At 47.0% G+C, this 24,137-nt stretch overlaps 2 protein-coding genes across 5 annotated transcripts in view; one reads left to right on the plus strand and one right to left on the minus strand.

The window, feature by feature from the left end:
• Positions 1 to 14,533, minus strand: part of WDR24 (WD repeat domain 24) — a 178,035-nt gene extending 163,502 nt beyond the window's left edge. For 2 of the 4 annotated variants that reach the window (XM_086941259.1, XM_086941262.1), the window contains exon 1: positions 14,369 to 14,501. The gene's annotated coding sequence lies outside the window, so the exon portion shown is untranslated. Of the gene's footprint in view, positions 1 to 14,314 lie in introns of all 4 variants that reach the window. The other 2 variants (XM_086941261.1, XM_086941260.1) reach the window with 2 other exon arrangements.
• Positions 14,534 to 14,895: 362 nt separating this feature from the next.
• Positions 14,896 to 24,137, plus strand: part of JMJD8 (jumonji domain containing 8) — a 273,483-nt gene continuing 264,241 nt past the window's right edge. Inside the window, exons 1-2 of the mRNA XM_086941263.1 lie at positions 14,896 to 15,184; positions 23,847 to 24,009. Coding sequence (XP_086797389.1) covers positions 23,900 to 24,009 — 110 coding nt within the window. The 5' untranslated portion in view covers positions 14,896 to 15,184; positions 23,847 to 23,899. The remainder of the gene's footprint in view (positions 15,185 to 23,846; positions 24,010 to 24,137) is intronic.

Genomic DNA, 24,137 nt, shown 5'->3' on the forward strand with positions numbered 1-24,137 from the left:
ATGTTCTGTTGTTTGGAGGGTAGGACGAGGTAGGTATGTCGACGTTTCAACCCCAAAAGGTGTAGGCTAGTTCCTGCCCTACTGCGGGGTCTTCTTCAGGACAAGTGGGGGGAGGTGGGAGGGTGATGAAGGGCACCTGAGAATTATAATTAAAATTCTGTTAGGAAAGGAATGGGTGCAACGCTACTACCAAGTGCAAAAACAGTCACAATACATTTACCTAAAAACCACAGCAAAAGTCGTGTGGTGCCGTCTGTAGCGAAAGGTGGGCCAAAAGGCTCCAAAGAAGAGGAGAGCATACGAACCTAAAAAGAAATTAGGTTACATTTAGAAAGGTGGGCCAATAATCAGAGCGTCCCACACTAAAGTAGAATCATATCAATACAGCGTGCTTCGTTTGAATAGCATCCAAACATACCCAGCCGGGTTAAAATAATAGAACCAAACATACACACGAGGAGTGACCAACATGTGGCTCATCCAAGTAAGATCGTCACAATCATGTACACCATTGAGACTTTGAAGGTTATTACCATCATGCTCAATATCGCCGCGTATTTGTCAGAACAACTTGAGGTGCAAAAAGTGACCTGCTTCTTAAGTAACACTAGGCAAATGTCGGATTACATCTACCCCTGGTCAGCTATTTAGACTATGTAGGTAACCTCAAGGGAGAGTTAAACATATATTTACCCCAAGTTCATAAGCTCTACCCGGGCTTCTTGGGCGTTGCTTCGAGGGAAGGTGGGTGTCTGGCAAAACTTCAGGAGTGTTAGTCGGGCCTGTTTAAAAATAAGGGAGGGAGCTGATCAAAATATTGCGGAGACGGGACATATCATCACTCGTCGTGTGCGGGTTCAACCGAACTTACCGCATTTAGTCGGCGCCTGTTTGCAATCAATGCATTCACATGGGTCCATGAGCATCCGTCTCCGAACCATAGAACGAGAGCTCTGACTCATCGGGTTTCTTAAACCGGAGCGGGGCTGACGCGTCGTGTGTATCGCATCGCGCGCGTGTGTGCAGCAGCTGGATGGCTGCATCTCATTAAACCAATCACAGGTCTTCAGTAGTTTGAAGAGGAAAGACTACCGAATTGTAGTTTGCTATGTCCGGTTCAAATTAAGCACACCGAGGTGTGTGGAGCAATTGCTTTGTGGACAAGCAGACAATTGATGTTTCTAAAAGGGAGTATTACTAATTGGTGTCAAATAACTGAAGCACCAAATAATGGATTTTATACACAGTGTTGGTAATCTCCGGTTATTTGTGGCATATAGTACAGAGTGGAAAAAAGTTTAACCATTTTATAAATATATGTTGGGCAATTGTTTAACAGAGTTGTAGTATCATAACCAAGATAAACTATAATTTCTGAATCAACAGGTAAAGGGATTATTTCATTTTGCACATATAGTTATATCGATTCAGTTCATAGTTAAATGGGCACACAAAACATCATTGTATATCACTAGGCCAGTTAGATAGTTGATCTAATACATTCATTTACATAAATTGACCAGCAGTTGATTAGTAAGCAGACATATCAAAGAGTGTAAAAAGATTTAGAATGCATATCATATTTTGTGGAGCAGAATCAATGTAAGCATGCTAACTGAGCATAACTAGTATCTAGTTCATTCAACCCATTTTTTATGGTGTCCAAACGGTTTATCCATTTACTTTCTCTTAGGTCCAATATGGAAGTGATGTTACCACCCCTGGGCCCTAAGGACACTTTTTCCAAAACCACCCATTGTATCTCTTCAACAGTGTGGCCTGACCATCTGTAGTGATCTACTAATGGTGCCCCAATGACCTCACATCTGATCCTACTCTGGTGTTGAAGAATGCGTGCCTTAACTTTTTGTTGTGTCTGGCCTATGTAGGCTAGACCGCATGGACATAGGATACAGTAAATGACATTATTTGTGTTGCAGTTCGAGAAAGTTTTTAGGTCTATGATGTGATTCTTGTAGGTAAACTGTTTTGTTTGTATCCCCATGGGACAAGCTTTACAGTGTCCGCATCTGTGATTACCCGCTATAACAGGTAAGTTCCACATGGTTTGTAAGGAAGGGGGCTCAGGGGTTACACAAATCATCCTCCACAACAGAGAGGATGATTTGTGTAACTACATTCTGCACACAAAGTAACAATTTAAAGAAAATTGTCAATAAGTACTGGCCACTAGTATCTGAGGAAATTGGACAAACGCAATTACCTATGCACTCATTTAAGAAATCAAGGAATGTTCGGGATCATGTAGTTTGCTCCTTACTTGTAACCCCTGAGCCCCCTGCAACACAAATAATGTCATTCACTGTATCCTATGTCCATGCGGTCTAGCCTACATAGGCCAGACACAACAAAAAGTTAAGGCACGCATTCTTCAACACCAGAGTAGGATCAGATGTGAGGTCATTGGGGCACCATTAGTAGATCACTACAGAAGGTCAGGCCACACTGTTGAAGAGATACAATGGGTGGTTTTGGAAAAAGTGTCCTTAGGGCTCAGGGGTGGTAACATCACTTCCATATTGGCCCTAAGAGAAAGTAAATGGATAAACCGTTTGGACACCATAAAAAATGGGTTGAATGAACTAGATACTAGTTATGCTCAGTTAGCATGCTTACATTGATTCTGCTCAACAAAATATGTTATGCATTCTGAATCTTTTTACACTCCTTGATATGTCTGCTTACTAATCAACTGCTGGTCAATTTATGTAAATGAATGTATTAGATCAACTATCTAACTGGCCTAGTGATATACAATTATGTTTTGTGTGCCCATTTAACTATGAACTGAATCGATATAACTATATGTGCAAAATGAAATAATCCCTTTACCTGTTGATTCAGAAATTACAGTTTATCTCGGTTATGATACTACAACTCTGTTAAACAATTGCCCAACATATATTTATGAAATGGTTTAACTTTTTTCCACTCTGTACTATATGCCACAAATAACCGGAGATTACCAACACTGTGTATAAAATCCATTATTTGGTGCTTCAGTTATTTGACACCAATTAGTAATACTCCCTTTTAGAAACATCAATAGTCTGCTTGTCCACAAAGCAATTGCTCCACACACCTCGGTGTGCTTAATTTGAACCGGACCCAACAAACTACAATTCGGTAGTCTTTCCTCTTCAAACTACTGAAGACCTGTGATTGGTTTAATGAGATGCAGCCATCCAGCTGCTGCACACACGTGTGCGATACACGCGACGCGTCAGCCCCGCTCGGGTTTAAGAAACCCGATGAGTCAGAGCTCTCGTTCTACGGTTCGGAGACGGATGCTCATGGACCCATGTGAATGCATTGATTGCAAACAGGCGCCGACTAAATGCGGTAAGTTCGGTTGAACCCGCACACAACGAGTGATGATATGTCCCGTCTCTGCAATATTTTGATCAGCTCCCTCCCTTATTTTTAAACAGGCCCGACTAACACTCCTGAAGTTTTGCCAGACACCCACCTTCCCTCGAAGCAACGCCCAAGAAGTCCGGGTAGAGCTTTTGAACTTTGGGCAAATATATGTTTAACTCTCCCTTGAGGTTACCTACATAGTCTAAATAGCTGACCAGGGGTAGATGTAATCCGACATTTGCCTAGTGTTACTTAAAAGCAGGTCACTTTTTGCACCTCAAGTTGTTCTGACAAATACGCGGCGATATTGAGCATGATGGTAATAACCTTCAAAGTCTCAATGGTGTACATGATTGTGACGGTCTTACTTGGATGAGCCACATGTTGGTCACTCCTCGTGTGTATGACTGGTTCTATTATTTTAACCCGGCTGGGTATGTTTGCAGGGCTCGACAAATCTAAAAAATCTTACTAGACCTGCAGGTCGAGTGAGTAGACTTTTCTACTTGACCTAACAGCAATGCACTCGACCCACAAACTGATCGCATATGAATTTGTTTCAAAACATTTGCGGCGCCAACAACCACCAGCGGGCCAGCTGCAACACTGCCAAGCCAGGCAGGCACGCACATAGCAGTTAAAAAGTCTCCGGTCAGGCACAGTACTGTCACATAATGGAAAATCCTGCTCCCTAATAACCAGCATGCAGCAAAAATAAAAGCTTCCAGATCTCTCTGATCTGGACACAACCTTTATCATTCCCAAAACGTACTCCTGGCCTTCAGAAATAGGCACTGTCAAAACCAATACTCTTAATGTGACATTCGGGGTCTACCCTGTGGGTTCTAGCAGCACAGATGAGACTGTGTTCCCTGCAATTAATTACACCATCTTTTTACGGAAACATCTACAATCAGGTCTCTGAAGCACACTCCCCCCTCCCAAAGCCTAACTCTCTGGGCCTAAACTTAATTTTTTGGGGGAAACTGTGGGTGTGGTAATTAGCAGTCACACAATGTGCACAATCCGCACCTTATGAGTGACACTTTCTTGCAAGCAAAATCAAGCAATTAAGGTGAGGGAAACATACAAATATTAACAAATTACAGCATAGTACATTCACCGCACAATGTTCTACTACAACTTGCATAAGCAGTATTAAGCTCTGGGAAGACATTTAATTTATTTCCTTTGTACCTTCAGATAACCGATTCTCCTGACAGATTCAAGTGAAAGGGGCTCTCTTTAAGGTCCCAGAATTAGCTACGGCCAGTGAGTGGTAGTAATTGCATTGCTGTCACTTGAAGTTGCCAGAAAGTACGACTCTAGTAATTAGGCCGCTTCAAAATTGCACGACGGAGGTTATAGGCGCAGAATGAATGTTATTCTGTGTTATGGTGGCACATGAAAGGATATATCACGCTAATGCTGACGGATTTTCAAATGCATTTTTTTGTGAAGTGCTCCAACCTCTTCAGGCAACGTTTGCGCTAAATACATTTACATATTACATAAATACATTTACATAGCAGCTGATTTGTTCTTTCAACTTTATCGCCTCTCTTGAACCACACTTATAAAAAGAAAAAAAACACTCTTGAAAGGCTTGAATTCAAATGACTCGCTCACTACATCTCAACCAACAACTTGAACAACCCACTTCAGTGTGGTTTCGGCTAACTCACAGTCCCTGACCCTGCATTTACGTTTTCAACACAGAATGCAACCTGGACATCTTAGGACGGTTGAGCCCTGACAAATTTAACATACTGACTGCATGCACTGGTCCAGTAAAATAACTCCATATCCATCAATCGACAGTGCTGCCAAAGCCATGATCAGGCAGGGACTCATGGCAAACCTTTTATAGTCCTCAACTTTATTTGTGAAGGCTTGCACTGACAGAAGTCCGGACGTTTAAAGTGCAAGTATAGAAACCCTACGCTGCAACACAAACAGCCAAATCAAACTATGCTGACGCTTCATCCAGGAAAAGGCAAGCAAACCTTTTTTAAACAGTTTATATGGGCGCAGCACGCACTGTAAACAAATTGCACAGACTAATGCAACAATCCTTATTAAGCATGCCCTGTGAACGATGCAGAAATGATGTGCATCAGAGAAAATACATTTAGTTACCCCAACCAAAACCTCATTTCAGCACAAGATCCCATAGCAAAATATAATCTACCCAGTATTGTTGTGGAAATAAAGACAGAAAAAAAATAAAATGACAGTCGCTCTCCCTCACCCACTAGCGTGGCATGCATGACATCCTATTTTGACATCCTATTTTCTGGTGCAATTGGTGCACCCACTTACGTGAAAGGTTCAACAATATTTTATGAACAGTAAAGCTGTTTCAGTATCTCTTTATACTCATTCACAAAGCCTTCCTCAAGATGCCGCGCAAAGTATCTAAGAACCAGATATAGACATAATTCGTCTGATACTTGTCATAGAGCGGGTTCAATAAAAACATCAGTGAAGGGGGGGCAAAAGTTGACCACATGCAATGAAATGGAAGAAACGCTTCCACGAGATTACCTCCAAAGGGATCACTGTGAAAATGGACAAACTATTCTACACTTTGGACAATCACAGGTAATGTAACTCATGTTTTCTAAAATCACAATTGAATCACAACATCTTCAAAATCACAGAAACCAACTTCCTCCAAATGATGTATAGGAAACCCAAGCAATTATAACACTCCGAACAAGTATGTTACTCATTTACCTCCTTTAATCTTAACACAGCTGAACACCAAGCAAGTGCATGATTAACTCGAGAGCACCTGACACTACAAACATCCACAGTGATTGTGGTTGTTCCTTTCGACATTTACATCGCCACTTTCTCACAACAATGTGTTTTCATTTGTTTGAATTCTCTTACGTTTCTTTTTTCCTGCATCTCTTTTCAGTAATGTCCTCCTCTGCTCAGGTCGGAGGACTCAGTAAGCTGTGTTGTGTGACCCACTTTTTGATATGACTCAACTCCCTCGTATTAAAACTCGAATCTAGCGCAACATAATAAATATTGCAATCCTTAATGTTTCCATGCAGAATGCAAACATTTGGTGAGGGCAGAATGTCAGGCTCCCAACGGTATCTCCTTTTTACTACTTATACACCGTGTGCATTAGGCCTAACACGGATGTGTGATTTTAGACGACACCGAGCAGTCCTGATTTAAGAAGGCCTACAATAAACCATATATAAAAAAAAGACTCACCTCCAAATCGCCCTGTAGTCCGTCCCGACTCTGCCGAAGAGAGCACGTTGTGGCATGCTGCGTCACTGTTGCACTTTAAGCAGCACAGCGCGCGGAAGCAGGGCCATCATTGGTAGAGCTTTCGCGCGCTACCAGATTGACGGCCCTGGGACCCACAGAAACAATAGGCAGCGCACCACACCACCACCACCACTAAGTTAGGTGGTGCGTGCATGCTGCCCCCTAGAGCCTTCACTGCGCACCGCGTGCACTTGATTCTTTAATGCCGTCGTTGCTTCCATTGTAATGCTGCCCCCTAGAGCCTTTGCCTGATATTGCAGTGCCAGATAGCACTCGCCAGGCCGGTCAAGTAGGCCTTGAAACTGACTCGACCTTCATGAAATTCACTCGCATTTGCGAGCGGGCGAGTACATTTGTCGAGCCCTGGTTTGGATGCTATTCAAACGAAGCACAGCCCTGGATGGGCCCCGGGATGCGGATGTCCATTGATCCCTCGGCTGCTGCTTCACAGTAGGCTCGGCGACTTCCGGCCCACGACCCCCTGTGGTTTTTTGAGCGGGGGGTGCATACCTTCGCGGCTGGGCTGCCGCGTGTAAATGAAAGCTCCAAGTTACCCATGGGCCGGATGTCGCCGGGCTGTGAAATGGCAGAACACGCACCCATACAGGGAAGAGACTTGGACTATAAGTCCCACAAAGCAGTGCGAGTGGGAGTGTCAAAGCGTCAACTCAAGTCGAGCCTCTGAAGACGAGCGTAGGCTCAGAAACGCGTCAGGCTTTCAATTGAGACATGAGAAACTGCAGACTGGGATGCAGTGATGTCCTTTACCCGCTGAAATAAGGGCTGCTGGATGAGTGCATTCCTTACCTGTGGGTAACTTGGAGCTTTCATTTACACGCGGCAGCCCAGCCGCGAAGGTATGCACCCCCCCGCTCAAAAAACCACAGGGGGTCATGGGCCGGAAGTCGCCGAGCCTACTGTGAAGCAGCAGCCGAGGGATCAATGGACATCCGCATCCCGGGGCCCATCCAGGGCTGTGAAATGGCAGAACACGCACCCATACAGGGAAGAGACTTGGACTATAAGTCCCACAAAGCAGTGCGAGTGGGAGTGTCAAAGCGTCAACTCAAGTCGAGCCTCTGAAGACGAGCGTAGGCTCAGAAACGCGTCAGGCTTTCAATCGAGACATGAGAAACTGCAGACTGGGATGCAGTGATGTCCTTTACCCGCTGAAATAAGGGCTGCTGGATGAGTGCATTCCTTACCTGTGGGTAACTTGGAGCTTTCATTTACACGCGGCAGCCCAGCCGCGAAGGTATGCACCCCCCCCGCTCAAAAAACCACAGGGGGTCATGGGCCGGAAGTCGCCGAGCCTACTGTGAAGCAGCAGCCGAGGGATCAATGGACATCCGCATCCCGGGGCCCATCCAGGGCTGTGAAATGGCAGAACACGCACCCATACAGGGAAGAGACTTGGACTATAAGTCCCACAAAGCAGTGCGAGTGGGAGTGTCAAAGCGTCAACTCAAGTCGAGCCTCTGAAGACGAGCGTAGGCTCAGAAACGCGTCAGGCTTTCAATCGAGACATGAGAAACTGCAGACTGGGATGCAGTGATGTCCTTTACCCGCTGAAATAAGGGCTGCTGGATGAGTGCATTCCTTACCTGTGGGTAACTTGGAGCTTTCATTTACACGCGGCAGCCCAGCCGCGAAGGTATGCACCCCCCCCCCGCTCAAAAAACCACAGGGGGTCATGGGCCGGAAGTCGCCGAGCCTACTGTGAAGCAGCAGCCGAGGGATCAATGGACATCCGCATCCCGGGGCCCATCCAGGGCTGTGAAATGGCAGAACACGCACCCATACAGGGAAGAGACAAACTATAAGTCCCACAAAGCAGTGGGAGTGTCAAAGCGTCAACTCAAGTCGAGCCTCTGAAGACGAGCGTAGGCTCAGAAACGCGTCAGGCTTTCAATCGAGACATGAGAAACTGCAGACTGGGATGCAGTGATGTCCTTTACCCGCTGAAATAAGGGCTGCTGGATGAGTGCATTCCTTACCTGTGGGTAACTTGGAGCTTTCATTTACACGCGGCAGCCCAGCCGCGAAGGTATGCACCCCCCCGCTCAAAAAACCACAGGGGGTCATGGGCCGGAAGTCGCCGAGCCTACTGTGAAGCAGCAGCCGAGGGATCAATGGACATCCGCATCCCGGGGCCCATCCAGGGCTGTGAAATGGCAGAACACGCACCCATACAGGGAAGAGACATGGACTAGAAGTCCCACAAAGCAGTGCGAGTGGGAGTGTCAAAGCGTCAACTCAAGTCGAGCCTCTGAAGACGAGCGTAGGCTCAGAAACGCGTCAGGCTTTCAATCGAGACATGAGAAACTGCAGACTGGGATGCAGTGATGTCCTTTACCCGCTGAAATAAGGGCTGCTGGATGAGTGCATTCCTTACCTGTGGGTAACTTGGAGCTTTCATTTACACGCGGCAACCCAGCCGCGAAGGTATGCACCCCCCCGCTCAAAAAACCACAGGGGGTCATGGGCCGGAAGTCGCCGAGCCTACTGTGAAGCAGCAGCCGAGGGATCAATGGACATCCGCATCCCGGGGCCCATCCAGGGCTGTGAAATGGCAGAACACGCACCCATACAGGGAAGAGACATGGACTATAAGTCCCACAAAGCAGTGCGAGTGGGAGTGTCAAAGCGTCAACTCAAGTCGAGCCTCTGAAGACGAGCGTAGGCTCAGAAACGCGTCAGGCTTTCAATCGAGACATGAGAAACTGCAGACTGGGATGCAGTGATGTCCTTTACCCGCTGAAATAAGGGCTGCTGGATGAGTGCATTCCTTACCTGTGGGTAACTTGGAGCTTTCATTTACACGCGGCAGCCCAGCCGCGAAGGTATGCACCCACCCGCTCAAAAAACCACAGGGGGTCATGGGCCGGAAGTCGCCGAGCCTACTGTGAAGCAGCAGCCGAGGGATCAATGGACATCCGCATCCCGGGGCCCATCCAGGGCTGTGAAATGGCAGAACACGCACCCATACAGGGAAGAGACATGGACTATAAGTCCCACAAAGCAGTGCGAGTGGGAGTGTCAAAGCGTCAACTCAAGTCGAGCCTCTGAAGACGAGCGTAGGCTCAGAAACGCGTCAGGCTTTCAATCGAGACATGAGAAACTGCAGACTGGGATGCAGTGATGTCCTTTACCCGCTGAAATAAGGGCTGCTGGATGAGTGCATTCCTTACCTGTGGGTAACTTGGAGCTTTCATTTACACGCGGCAGCCCAGCCGCGAAGGTATGCACCCCCCCGCTCAAAAAACCACAGGGGGTCATGGGCCGGAAGTCGCCGACCCTACTGTGAAGCAGCAGCCGAGGGATCAATGGACATCCGCATCCCGGGGCCCATCCAGGGCTGTGAAATGGCAGAACACGCACCCATACAGGGAAGAGACATGGACTAGAAGTCCCACAAAGCAGTGCGAATGGGAGTGTCAAAGCGTCAACTCAAGTCGAGCCTCTGAAGACGAGCGTAGGCTCAGAAACGCGTCAGGCTTTCAATCGAGACATGAGAAACTGCAGACTGGGATGCAGTGATGTCCTTTACCCGCTGAAATAAGGGCTGCTGGATGAGTGCATTCCTTACCTGTGGGTAACTTGGAGCTTTCATTTACACGCGGCAGCCCAGCCGCGAAGGTATGCACCCCCCCGCTCAAAAAACCACAGGGGGTCATGGGCCGGAAGTCGCCGAGCCTACTGTGAAGCAGCAGCCGAGGGATCAATGGACATCCGCATCCCGGGGCCCATCCAGGGCTGTGAAATGGCAGAACACGCACCCATACAGGGAAGAGACATGGACTATAAGTCCCACAAAGCAGTGCGAGTGGGAGTGTCAAAGCGTCAACTCAAGTCGAGCCTCTGAAGACGAGCGTAGGCTCAGAAACGCGTCAGGCTTTCAATCGAGACATGAGAAACTGCAGACTGGGATGCAGTGATGTCCTTTACCTGCTGAAATAAGGGCTGCTGGATGAGTGCATTCCTTACCTGTGGGTAACTTGGAGCATATATATATATATATATATATATATATATATATATATATATATATATATATATATATAATTATGAAGTAAAATGCCCTATTTAAGGTTCGACAAAATAAAGACGTGTTGACATTGACAAAGGCTGCTAAGGCCGAAACGCGTTTGTCAGCAACGATGGCTTGGATGAAATAAAACTTTATCAACTCACGAGTGCGCTGCATGGTTTGCGTAAGCAGAGTGCATTTTTGGAAGATATAGATCAATGGTTTTAATCAATCTCCAAACAGTCTTTGATAGTGTTGATCAATTCACACCACAGCAGATCATAATTGATTTGGGAGCGCTGGACAAGCTATTAAAGTTACTAGTTGGACTGCATTCTAGTAATACTACCTGGGTGAATTAAAGTAGCAGAGGCCATTACACAGCTGAGATCCCAATAGAGCGGGCGTCAAACAAGGCTGCGTATTAGCACCATCATTATTTGTTACATAAACGATGTTGTAAAATCATTAGCGACCCTTGACTCAGACGTGCCCAAAATAAATAAGAAGCCGATCCCAATATTACTTTTTTGCAGACGACGCAATGCTAATGCCTAGAACAGAGTTATCAAAACACTGCCTTTTGGTAGGTTTTGAGTTCTTTTGTGCCACTAGATGTCTTACCATCAACGTTGGAAAAACAAAGCACATGAATCTCAATCAAAAAAGCAAATTGAGAGCAACATTTAGGGTCTACAACAAGCCGCTTGTTCTTTTGACCACCTACGACTATCTGGGAATGTATCTAGCTAGCTAACTCCTGAGAGCCCCCCCAGCTGGCCAAGAGTAAACTGTACTGGCTCAGTAAGCTGGCGCAGTACTGAGATTGCCAAAATCATGGAGAAACCGTTCAATAGTCACAGCTATGCTGCCATATAAAAAGAAAGCCAAGGCCGCCAGCATATACGGCTCAGAGCTTTGGGGACATAAGAAAAATTCCATTCATTGATATGAACTTAATTAACTTCTTCCCAACTCCTTGCTGCATCAACTCACAACGTGGTTTTATGGAGACGATTCACTGCAGAAAGTAGTTTTTTCCTGTCGTCTTCATTCTGTGCAATAATATGTCGTCTGTCTGAGAGGTAAAGATTGGGGGCAGGACCTAGTTCACTCCCACTTTATGTCGAGAAGCATTTGCATTATCCCAAGACTGTTTTGCTTAATTAATTTCTTCCTAGATTTTGTTGTAAATACAAATATTGTGGCCCATCCCGAGATATTCAAAAGAAGAAAGTTTCCCCCTGCTGCTAGCACTGAGCAAATGTGATAACCCTCTGATGGGCTCTCGTCGAGGGAAATATTAACTTTCATGCCCACTTTTGTATGAATCTACTTCCCCACTACTATCCGATGCACTAACGCAATGGTTCTGGAGTGGCCCCCCTTTGAGAAGCTTCAATGAAGAATGTCTCTGTGAAGATTGTTAGTGATGCCAATATCATGGGAAGCATTAACGCCCAATATGACAACTCCCGAGGGGCGAACACTAAGGGGACAACAAAGGCATTGGCATTTTATGCTCCTAGATCCGTGTCATAAAATCTAATAATGTGGCCCTTTAAGAGACATCTCGACGCACCTACAAAGTGCAAAACATGTAGTTTAATAGGGGGGGGTTACCTCCGAGGGGCAACATTTTGAAGATAGGCCTGACGTATTTGGATGTTCATATCCAAAACTTTTTTACTTATAAGAAAGCAATGGCCCTGAAATACATTAACTCCCTTTTAGAATGAAGTTGTAAAAAGATATAATGTGCCCAGTTGAGATATTTTATAGAGAAACACACTTCTGCTGCTAATTCGGTCCAATACTATGTTGTTTGTCTGATGGGTTAATATTAAGGCAAAGCGCTGCGTACATGCACTTTATGCTCACAAAGCGAACAGCACTTAAAATTCTTCCTTACCGCCTAGCCATGCATAATTTGAGTCAGCGTATTATAACGGTCTAGATTAGTGTTCAACTCAAGACAGCTAATATGATAATCTACCATAATATTTCTCACCAACACTATGATCTATAATTGCTAAACCCCTGAACTAAAAATCACTTTTGTATTTTTTGTATTTGTGATCTTAGAGCTAATTGTGACTTTTTAGATGCAGTGTTTTGAACGGTGTTGATAAATTGCTAGGGCCTACTATTACTGAGAATAATAAAGATTCAATTTCAAAATGCCCATCCAAACAGATCTCTCCACTTTCCTCTCCCTCAACCCATGCCAGATCAGGACCATAACTATGCACAAAATCTCAGATTTGACAACCCAGTGAAGTAACCAGCTAAGCAGACTTTGTCATATTAAATACCGTAAAGGGACCTGCAGAGCTTCTCAAAGCTACCAGCATACTGACAACCATAAAACTGCATGTTTCTCACACTGCATTCCTTTACATGATAAATACAGCTTTGTGCTCATTATGCACGATGTGAAAACACATCCAGCACAGGATCAAAACAACATCCTTCCAACCACACACACTACACGGTGTAGTGTGCTACCAACGTAAGCAAGAGCTTCAGATCCCGAAACACTTTATAAATAAAACAATAAGAGCCTAATGGGAGAAATGCTAGGTTACCACCATTGTCATCATCCCCTCGCCACCCCCCACAAAAGGAAGTTTGGTTCTGAGTTCTCCTCTGACAAATACCAAGCAGTAGGTTAACTTGCTGAGGGGTTGGATTAACTTAAACTAAACAAGGGATCAAACCAAGATGTTTACTGCATCGGCAAAGTGGGCTCTGGCCCAGGACCCCAGGCTTTCTTGGGGCTCCCTTATAGAGCTAGGGTCTTGCCCTGATGATCTTGAAGAATTGTTGAACAGATTGCTTTAAATATCGTTTTCCTTTAATTTATTATGGTGGAAATGATGTGCGAGGGACAATTACTGACACCTTGTAGAAAATGTTTCATGCAACATCCATAACAAAGTTTCTTTTAGATCAAAACAGGACCTCACATGAGAAATGAGAGGGTGTCACTGAGATTATTTGCAATAAGTTAAACTTCTTCTGTGTTACAATATTGAAAACACCCGTCCCTGAATATGAAATGTAAACACATTTATAATTTGGACGGCTGGGTCTCTGCACTGTCAGTGACCTGGCCAAAGAGGGTATGTAGAGTTAAACCTGAACCATACAATCAAAGCTGTTCCGAACGGAGGCCCCCACAATAAGTTTGGCCCATGGACCCCAAAATCCTCAAGATTTCCCCTAGGATAAAATTCCAAAACATATGTCCATGGGCACCGTCACTTGAAGCAGAATGACGGGGAGTAGGAAAAATACAGTCTTATGGTGGGTGCCACGGTGCGTGAATTTAGTTTTATCTAATGGACAAATACAATTTGCAATAAGGGCTACACAAACTGCACCAATATAAAATAGTTTAAACTACACCCTATGGTGATTTGCCAGAACACGGATATTTGAGCGAGACTCAAGGGCAGTTTTCAAAAATGAAAACGGTAGCTTCAACAAAAAGAAGTTGTTAACTGCTCAACCAAGTACATCTTAATGGGCTATGTTCACTACAGATCTTTAAATAATAAACAGGCTGCACGCCAGGGTAACGGTGGGTGCACAGGCGCTCACCCGCGTGGATCAAAGGGCAGCACAACTCCGTAGGTGAGAGTCGACTACACTCACCACACTCGTAGCGCCTCGACGGGCGAGGTCACTTGCCTGAAGTAAGTGAAAGACCATGAATCGCACCCAGTGACCTGTGAGAGGGCGGGGACAGAGGTGATAGGCTATAGTTGCAGATAGTGGCCGGGTGGCTTTCGGCGGCGGGCTGTGCTACTGGAGCTGCTGAGGAAATGGGAGCTCCAAGTCATTGAGCTCTCCAGGAGTGAAAACGCTCAAACTGGCCAGCACCTGTCCCGTTCACTGTGGGTAACACGAGCTTTTCAAGTGCCTAAAGCCCAGGTCGAGCTCACTACGCAGTACAGACAGTCACCAATTACAACCTCAGATTGTATGCGAAACAACAAATCACTGATGAACAGAGACGTGCAGCAGCTAAATGCTGTGCCACGTGCTCATGAATTATTTAGCGTCTCACAGGCAGCCAATGAGCAGCTGCCAAACTGTACTAAACATATCACAGACCCCCTATATATTCTCCTCAGCTCCACAGCCAATAAGCAACTGAGAAACAAATCCCAAAGCCAATCACTTTACGAAAGTTCTGCAAACCAATCCACGATCACCACATTTTTTCTCAGGAGTATTCTATATATATATTGCTTTCTGCCCGGCGTTATTTGGAGTGCCAGGTCCTGCAATTAATTGTGTTCTCAATTATCTTTATTTGTTTTGCCAAAAAATAAAATAAATTAAAGAATCCTAACGAAAAATAGATTCTAGTCCTAAATAGCATATTGGCCAGTGAAGTTCTGGGGGCGGCAGACGCACCGGCTACCTCAGGAGGCAAGCTGACTTGGAGAGAGGCTGCGAGCGAAGGTGGGTATGGAGCGAGGTTAGCACGTGAAGGATGGAGAGTCCCGCACTGAGATGAATGGAGGGCATGGAATAGATTAGTTTGAAGTGAGGAAGGGATTTGTCATTCAAACCAGTATTTGCATCAGAGGTGATTGATATTTAGAAACATCGGGGTTAATTATAATACCCGCAAAACATTACCACAGTGGACTATAGGCTCAAGATATAATAATTTAGTATGAAGTTATGGCCTGTCAAACATTTGTGCGACCACACCAATGAGAGAACGCGCGCCATGCAAATAAACGTTGAATAAATAGAACGTTGGTTGGGGTTCTATTACATAGATAAGTAAGGAAGTTGCAGACAGACACGTACGTGTCTTTGAAACTCAGACTCCTCGTCTTCTTTAACACCAATCCCATCCAACATTTTACCAACCACACACTGAAGGGTGCTATGGAAACATGCACACCGGAGAGCTTGGCAGCCTCGTCAGCAGTATCAAGCGCTATAAAAATTCTTCGACAAACCATGTGGTCTGTAAAGGTCAAACAGGGTGACGTGGCAATGTTAGTAGAGTTCATGTTCTGGTATATATCGAGGAAGTGAAACAAAATAACGCAACGAGGGGAGAGAAATAGAATGTACGAATGCGTTTTTGGTAACCGAGTTCTCCAAGTTGTACATTTTTAAAAATCGGAAATAAAAAGGCACACACTGACATTGATTGCTTTTTCTGGAGTTTAGCATTAACTAAAATGATTTGTATACATTTCAATCACGGACTTCTAAAAAAAATAAGTCATATCAGTTGCATCTGACATAGTAGGCACAGCATGCACAGCAATAAATAACCACATGAGACTTGTTTGTGGGTAAACATTTTGCTGCAGGTTTATTTCGTACAATAATTATGCCCTTTACTCTCGTCTTTTTAGGAGCGGAGCGTGTCCAGGCAAGCACCCTGTTGCTCAGGCTTACAACCGCCTGAAGGACTAGCGGGCTTTGTTGCTTTCCTCCAGGGTCCTGCCGTAATGACTCCTGGGGTTGTTTAGCTTCTGCACCCCTATTATAACTCAAGAGGAGGGTACCCCTATGTACAATTCAGCCTCCGGATCGCCCTATAACTCCGCCTGCGCCACAAATTCACAAGTTAACATGCTCGTTCCCTGGCTACATACCCCAGCCAGCATGCCAGGTATTGGGTAGGGTGGGACAAGGCGTGACCAGGAGGAACCAAAAGGACAGCTAGATGGGGGGGGGCAGGTATAAGTATCTTGCCTCTGCCTGCACGCGCGCTGGAAATGACGCATGAGTCCGCGCCGGATTTAGGGGACCTATGGGTGCGTCCATGACACTAGACAGGGTTGTGCCTAATGTGCACTAAGGTGGCCGCCCTCTTAGGTGGCACACTGCGTGTGCCGTGGGCAGCCACATAGGGCCAATATAGGCAACTCACCTCAACATGAAGACATAGCATGCACAGCAATAAATAAAAACATGAGACTTGTTTGTGGGAAAACATTTTGCTGCAGGTTTATTTCATACAAGAATTATGCCAATGTGGTGGGTTAACTTACGGGCAATCACAGGGCAGGCAGCGGTGACTAACCTAAGCTGCCCTGCCCACCTGATGAGCCATCTGCACCGTGGCCAACCCAATCAGTGCTACCATTTTGTGGGGTTTATTCCCCATAAATACAGTGGACCACCAGTCCGTCCCTTTACTCACGCCTTTTTAGGGGCCGAGTGTGTCCAGGCAAGCCCCCGGTTGCTCAGGCTTGCAACCGCCGGAAGGACTAGCGGGGTGCTGTTGCTTTCCTTCAGGGTCCTGCCGTAAAGACTCCTGGGGTTGTTTGGCTTCTGCACCCCTATTGTGCCACTCAAGAGGGTACCCCTATGTACCATTCAGCCTCCGGATCGCCCTGTAACTCCTCCAAGCCCTGTATGTGGCCACTGCCATATCTGGTCCCCCCCCCCCACCATGGCAGGCTCTATAAACTCCTACAGTCCTTCCAGCTGGACCAACTCCCTACCAACCTCTGGCAGTGTGCCCAGTCCCTGTCGGGGTCCCTGTTGTGTTTGCGCTAACAAGGCCATGCCTAATTTATCAAGCCCTTCTTATTTCATTTGATGGGCATGTACTTGGCTTAATTTACCCTTTGTAGGAAAATTCGACTGCCTTCCCGGAAGTTGGGAACTACTGTTCTCCTCTTTAACCACCGTTCCAAGATCTGTTCCTCTGGTGCCTTCTGTGCTAATGGGCCTTCTGGTTAGGAGGCTGATTGGGTCCTGTATTTACTGCTCTCTGCCGAGGACCGGCTTCAGGATTTGCTGGTAGGCATAAAGATGTGTGCCTTCATGGCCACAAGTATTTTTGTTTAAATAAGTTATTGTTGTGGCCAACACAATACCCATATCGTTATCCTCTGACCTCCATATGTATAGGAGGACAGCAGCAGGGTATATAAAACAGCTCGCTTCTTAACCACAGTTCTGTGTGACACAATCCATTACGCACAGAGTGCAAAATTGAGCATTTACATTGTGGTTGATTAAGCCCTTGTTTGCCCCCCTTACTTGGATGATCCCAATTATCAGGGTTCAGACTGCTTAACATGTGCCGCACCAGCAAGTGAACATGTAGGCCTGGATTGAATTCAGGCTGTCATGTCCTTATGAGGACGCCCTGTGAGCCTCCTCACCTAAACCAGACAAAGGTGAATCTAACCACAGGGGGAAAAGCCTTAGGTCCCCTAATGGTCCCCCAACTATTCTGCTACATTTCATGTCCTTATTGCCTGCAACAACCCATCTGTCTGACTGCTATCTTCCGATGCTGTGTTGCCATGCTGGTGTCCCCACCCTAGCTTATGTATCCCCTGCTAAAGGTATACCAGTGTGCAGAAAAGGTACCAAAGCTGTTGGATAGTGTGAACCAAGGGTAACTTATGACAGGGATTGCCTGCACCTTCCTAACTAAGGCTGCAAGATGTGTTCTGATGATAGTCAGCATTTGCCCCAAGCTCAATTTCTCAACACTCTTGAAGCCACAGCACACTTGTTGGAATGCCAAACTAACGCAACCCACCTGGCTGAAGGGCTACGGGGTATGTAGCTTAATTGCAGGAACCCTTTACCCACAATCTTCTTTACAGTATTCTGTTTCATGTCATCATTGCCTTCAAGCCCATCACCGTCTGACTGCGATCCTTAGCTGCTGAGTCACCCTGCTGATGGCCCCACTCTAGTGTGAGTAGCCCAGAGCCAGGCTTCTGCTGATTATATCACAATGAAGACAAGTGAATGAAAAAGCTACTTGGATGGTGAGAACCTTACTTGCAGCTCGCCTACCCTTTCAAAAATATGGAAATGTTGATTGTGCAATAACTTGTAACCTTTGTGCTGTAACCCAGTATGTCCCAGAATTTTGGAACCACACCACACTTTTTAGCTGACAAACTTATGCAACCTGCCGAGCTGCGATTGTGATAATGCGGGCGCCTTTGGCTTATCTACCATTTGTTGTTGAAATGACATACATTTGCACAGATTTCTTGATAAAACAATGGTGAACAAATTATTAAAGTGTCAAAACCGGTTCCTTTGAATGTTTGTCTTATGACCATCGCGCTGTTAGCGCTCTAGTTGTTTGCATCAGGCAGGGCATTTAAGGCGGCGAGGAGCAGCGGGAGCCTGCGGAAGGGAGGACTGTGGCAGAGTCTCCCCGACCCGCTTATTTCACCTGCTGTGTTTACAGAACTCTGCGCTCCACGCTAGCCGGTACCTGTTTGCGTGCTCTTGCACAGTTATATTTTAATTGGTGTGTACCTATTTTAAATAGTATTCTTTTTACTCACTGTGACGACCCAGCTTCTTCCTGACTCCTAGAGGGCCTGCGCTCGATTCTTCCCCTGCCCCGCCCCGGTCCGACACGGCAACCAGTGCCGATTGAGCGGAGGGCGGGACAGGAAGAGCCAGTGACCCCACCTAGACCATCGCGCTGTTAGCGCTCTAGTTGTTTGCATCAGGCAGGGCATTTAAGGCGGCGAGGAGCAGCGGGAGCCTGCGGAAGGGAGGACTGTGGCAGAGTCTCCCCGACCCGCTTATTTCACCTGCTGTGTTTACAGAACTCTGCGCTCCACGCTAGCCGGTACCTGTTTGCGTGCTCTTGCACAGTTATATTTTAATTGGTGTGTACCTATTTTAAATAGTATTCTTTTTACTCACTGTGACGACCCAGCTTCTTCCTGACTCCTAGAGGGCCTGCGCTCGATTCTTCCCCTGCCCCGCCCCGGTCCGACACGGCAACCAGTGCCGATTGAGCGGAGGGCGGGACAGGAAGAGCCAGTGACCCCACCTAGACCATCGCGCTGTTAGCGCTCTAGTTGTTTGCATCAGGCAGGGCATTTAAGCCCTCTCGTCGCCCAAGCGCGCAGCGGTTGCGCGCAGGGGGCGCCTTAGTCGCGCCTGAGACGAGCCAGAGAGGAGCCCGTCTGTGCCCGTCTGTGCCCGCACGGGGCCAGGGGCCATGACCCCTGTCCTAGCGGCACCCCCCGCCAGCGGCACTGACATTCTCAGGTACTCCTCCAATGATCTATTAAATTTGTGGTTACCTCCGCTGAAAGGTTGTGTACAGGACCCCGGCTTCTGTCCCGGGGGTCCATTCTCATGCAAACATTGCCGCTACCAGTCATACCCCTGCCCTCCCCCCACAGGCACACTGACCCCGGAGGACTCTAGTTCCAGCCTTCCCAGGGGCAACAGCATTCTCTGTAATATAAGATCCCTCCCTAAGCATCACTCGGAGGTTTGGGACCTAATCCATTCGACCCGCCCAGATTATTGCTTCTGTACGGAGACCTGGCTTAAGCCCCATCTGGTCCCCGCCATCACCTTGGGGATCCCTTCAGGGTATAAGATTCTTAGGCTTGACCGCCCAGTCAAAACCGGCGGCGGGGTGGCTGTAATCTATAAAGACACCCTCACTGTCACCTTTCTCGACCAATGCTGTACTAAGGACATTGAGGTCCTGGTTTTCAAGGCTGGTTCCTCCTCTCAAGCTTGCTGGAAGGGAGCTCTGGTGTATCGTCCCCCGGGCCCCTGCGCCGAGGCTTCCACCCTCCTCTTGGAGACACTAGCTCCTCATATCAGCATAGGGACCAATTTTGTACTCCTTGGAGACTTCAATGTCCACAGTGAACTGTCTGACAATGCAGAAGCGCGTAACCTGCTGGCCGATCTATCTGCCCTGGGTTTTAAACAGTGCAATAAAGGTCCGACCCATCGGGCTGGTCATACCCTTGACCTAATCCTGTCCAACTCGCACTCCTTGACTTGTTACCCTCCAATGCAGGTAGAATGGACCGACCACTTTGTCATCAACTTTTCACTCCCCACCCTTATCAAAGAACGCTCCCAACCTGTTCCCCTCCCGGTATGGCGCAGGCAGTGGTACAAGGTGTCCGGTGACACTTTCAAAACTACTTTTATACCCCCTGATCTTCTCCCCTCAGACTCCACCAGTCTGGTCCTGTCTAAATACAATGATGCCTTGATCAAGGCGGTCAACTTAATTGCCCCTTTAAGACAATGCAACCGGCGCTCTGACCGCAGACAGGAACCATGGTATACGGACCTACTGCGTGCGGAGAAAAAGATCTGTAGGAAGTTGGAGAAATCCTGGAGAAGCTCACGCAGCTCGGCCGATAAAGACCGCTACAGCTCTGCCATGAGACTCTATCACAAAAACATCAGAGCTGCCCGTAAATCCCACATTGTCTCCCAATTGTCTGAGGCTGGCAAGGATTCAAAATTACTGTACCAGGTTCTCAGTACATTTACCAAGCCCGTCGCCTGTGACAGCCCGGAAATGCTGACCCAAAAACTGTGTGAAGATACTGCTGGGTTTTTTGCCGATAAAATCGATTCTATTTATCGAAACATCTCCCTAGCTAGACCTCCTATTGAGGAATTGGCCCCTGCCTCCAGCCTCCAGCCCGAACCTATCAGCGCTGTCTCTGTCACGCTGTCCTCCATTCCCGAGATCAGCCTAGAACAAGTCAACTCCCTGATCGGGACTATCAAATCAGGCAGTCCAGTGGACCCTGTACCCGCCCGTATTATGCACCTCATTGGGAGTGTACTTAGTCCCTCCATTCAAATGGTGATCAACCGTTCCCTCTCTGAGGGACTGGTCCCCCGGGAGTTGAAGGAGGCCATGGTCAAGCCTATTAGGAAAAATACCTCCACCCCCTGGTCGGACATGACAAATCTGAGGCCAATATCCCTCCTACCGTTCATCAGCAAGTTGATGGAGAAGCATGTGAATTACCATCTTTCCAGCTTCATTGAGCAAACCAGCAGTCTGGACCACTCTCAGTCAGGGTTCAGGCCTAGGTATAGCACCGAAACGGCTCTTCTTTCCGTCACAGATGCTATACGCCTGTCCCTGGATAGAGGAATGTCAGTGGTGTTGGTGCTGTTGGACTTGTCCGCAGCATTCGACACCATATCCCACGCCATCCTCCTTACCAGATTAAAGGAGATTGGTATTGATAGATCTGCCTTGGCGTGGCTTACCAGCTTTCTCTCCGAGCGTACTCAGAAGGTGAATATGGGCCCTTTCAGCTCCCCCTCGGCCAGCATCACCAGAGGAGTACCGCAGGGCTCCTGTCTTAGCCCTACGTTGTTTAACGTATATGTCTCCCCGTTGGCTAATATTATGAGGTCCTTCGGGTTCATGCCCATCTCTTACGCTGACGACACGCAGCTGCTGTTCACTTTTAAAAAATTTACTCCGGAGATAAGACAATCTTTCTCCAACGGCATGACTGCGACCGCCAACTGGATGGCCACGAACTTTCTCCAGTGCAATGTGGGAAAGTCCGAGGTCATGTTATTCGGAGAGGCAAAAATCCTGTGGACTCCTGACTGGTGGCCCTCCAGTCTGGGGCAGGCCCCCTCCCCTAAACAGGTGGTGAAAAACCTGGGGGTTCGTTTAGATCACGACCTCACCCTTGCCCACCATGCTAGCACCACGGCGGGATCCTGCTTCCACATTATAAGCCTCCTTCGGAAGGTGTTCCCCCTTCTTCCAGACTACACAAGAAAGACCTTGGTCCAGGCCCTCGTTCTGAGCCGCCTGGACTACTGTAATGGCCTTTTCTTGGGAGCTAACGAAGGAGTGCTCAATAAACTGCAGGTGGTTCAGAACACCGCGGCCCGCCTGGTGACCAATGCCCCCCCTAGAACTCCATCTCTGCCCCTTTTCAAGGCCCTCCACTGGCTTCCCATCCGGAAGCGGGTGGAATTCAAGATTTGTTGTGTGGTACACAAGAGTCTTTACAACCTCGGTCCACACTATTTGGCCGAGAAATTTGTTTACCACCGCCCCGGCCGCAATCTCAGGTCCAGCAACCAACTGTTACTCCAGGTTCCTAGACACTACAAGACCAGACAGGGAGGTCGTGCCCTTTCCATTATGGGCCCGCGCCTATGGAACAATCTCCCTCTTTCCCTTAGAGAGTGCCCGAGCCATCTGGCCTTTAGGAAGCTCCTAAAAACAACTCTATTCTAGTTTGGAGTGCTGTTTGTCCTGTTTTCCACAGCTCCGCGCGGAGATACACCTTCGGGTGTGATGCCGGCGCGTTACAAGCCCATAAATAAATAAATAAATAAATATGTGAATCTGCGAGTACAGGCGGCTTAGAGTGTAAGGGTTGTCAACTGTGCCGGGCAGTAGTGCAATACTTTTGCCCAAGCAACGCCTGCCAAGCTGTGCCGGTGTAGGTAGAAGTCGGAGATATCCAACCTGCCTTGGTTCCACTCTTCCAGTTATCTGTGTATAGTTGCTGTTGGAGCATAACATAATTGTATATTTGTGGAGCGCACGTGCTCCTGTAGGCATGATGGCGCTGAATAACATATGTTTATTACCCCACTCACGGAAAAATGTATAGATTACTTGCCCTTTCTTAAATTGTGGGAATGCTAGATGCTTTCTAATCACTGTGGCCTTATTGCTCTAACCCAGTGTTCCCCCAAAGCTTTGGAACCACAGCATACTTTTGGCGGTAAGGTGGGTAACCTGTAGCACCCACTCGTTTAGCATAGTCCTGTTGAAATGAAAATTACACTTAAACAGACCATTTTATTGCTAAAATTTAATAATGTGTCGATGGGGTTCAGTAAATGTTTGTCCATTGTAAATCTGCCAGTAACTACCTTGATCTGTTTGGCTGTGTTTAAATTGTTACTAGCGATTGGACAGCCTTGAGCCTTATTCAGACTTCCTGCCGAACTACTTGTTCGAGGAGTTACATCTTGTGCAAAGTGAAACCATAAATCTGGGGTTAATCATGGCTCCCTTGCATGACCAAATAGTGTGCTTCTAGGCAACTGTCTGAATTTTGCTTGCACCTTCATAAGACATGAGGATACCTTGAAATAACTGGGGTCAAGCTAACCGCTTTTATGAAACTCTCTTGTGTTTTAATTATTAAACTATAATGTTCTTAACCCCTCCAACAACACAGCGGGTTCCTTTTTTTTTTAAGTCCTATCCGTTGCATCTGACATTTCATGTTAGAAAAATTAGAATCAGAGATGCTATGTTCTTCACTGTTCAATAAACCAATGCACACAGATGGTAAGATTTGTGCATTGTCGGTTCCCCTAGACGGCGGCCAAGGGTGTAAAGATCGAAAGTGGCATCGCTCCTGACCAGACAGGATGCGGCAAAGATTCTTGGCACAGATGATCATGTGGACACTGATTCTTCTGGCATGGATACCCCGGGCAATCCTGGACAACGCAGACTACTTGGAAGTTGATGGGGGCTGGTAAGTAGCTCCTGCTTGTATTCTTGTAGTTACGGATGTAACATCACCATGTCGGGCAATCTGCTGAAAGCCACTACACATGACTGCGTTGTGCTTGAATGAGGAAAATAAAGAACAAGAGCTATAAC

This window comes from Lissotriton vulgaris, chromosome 10, assembly GCF_964263255.1.
Source record: "Lissotriton vulgaris chromosome 10, aLisVul1.2, whole genome shotgun sequence".
In the NCBI taxonomy this organism is placed as follows: domain Eukaryota; kingdom Metazoa; phylum Chordata; class Amphibia; order Caudata; family Salamandridae; genus Lissotriton; species Lissotriton vulgaris.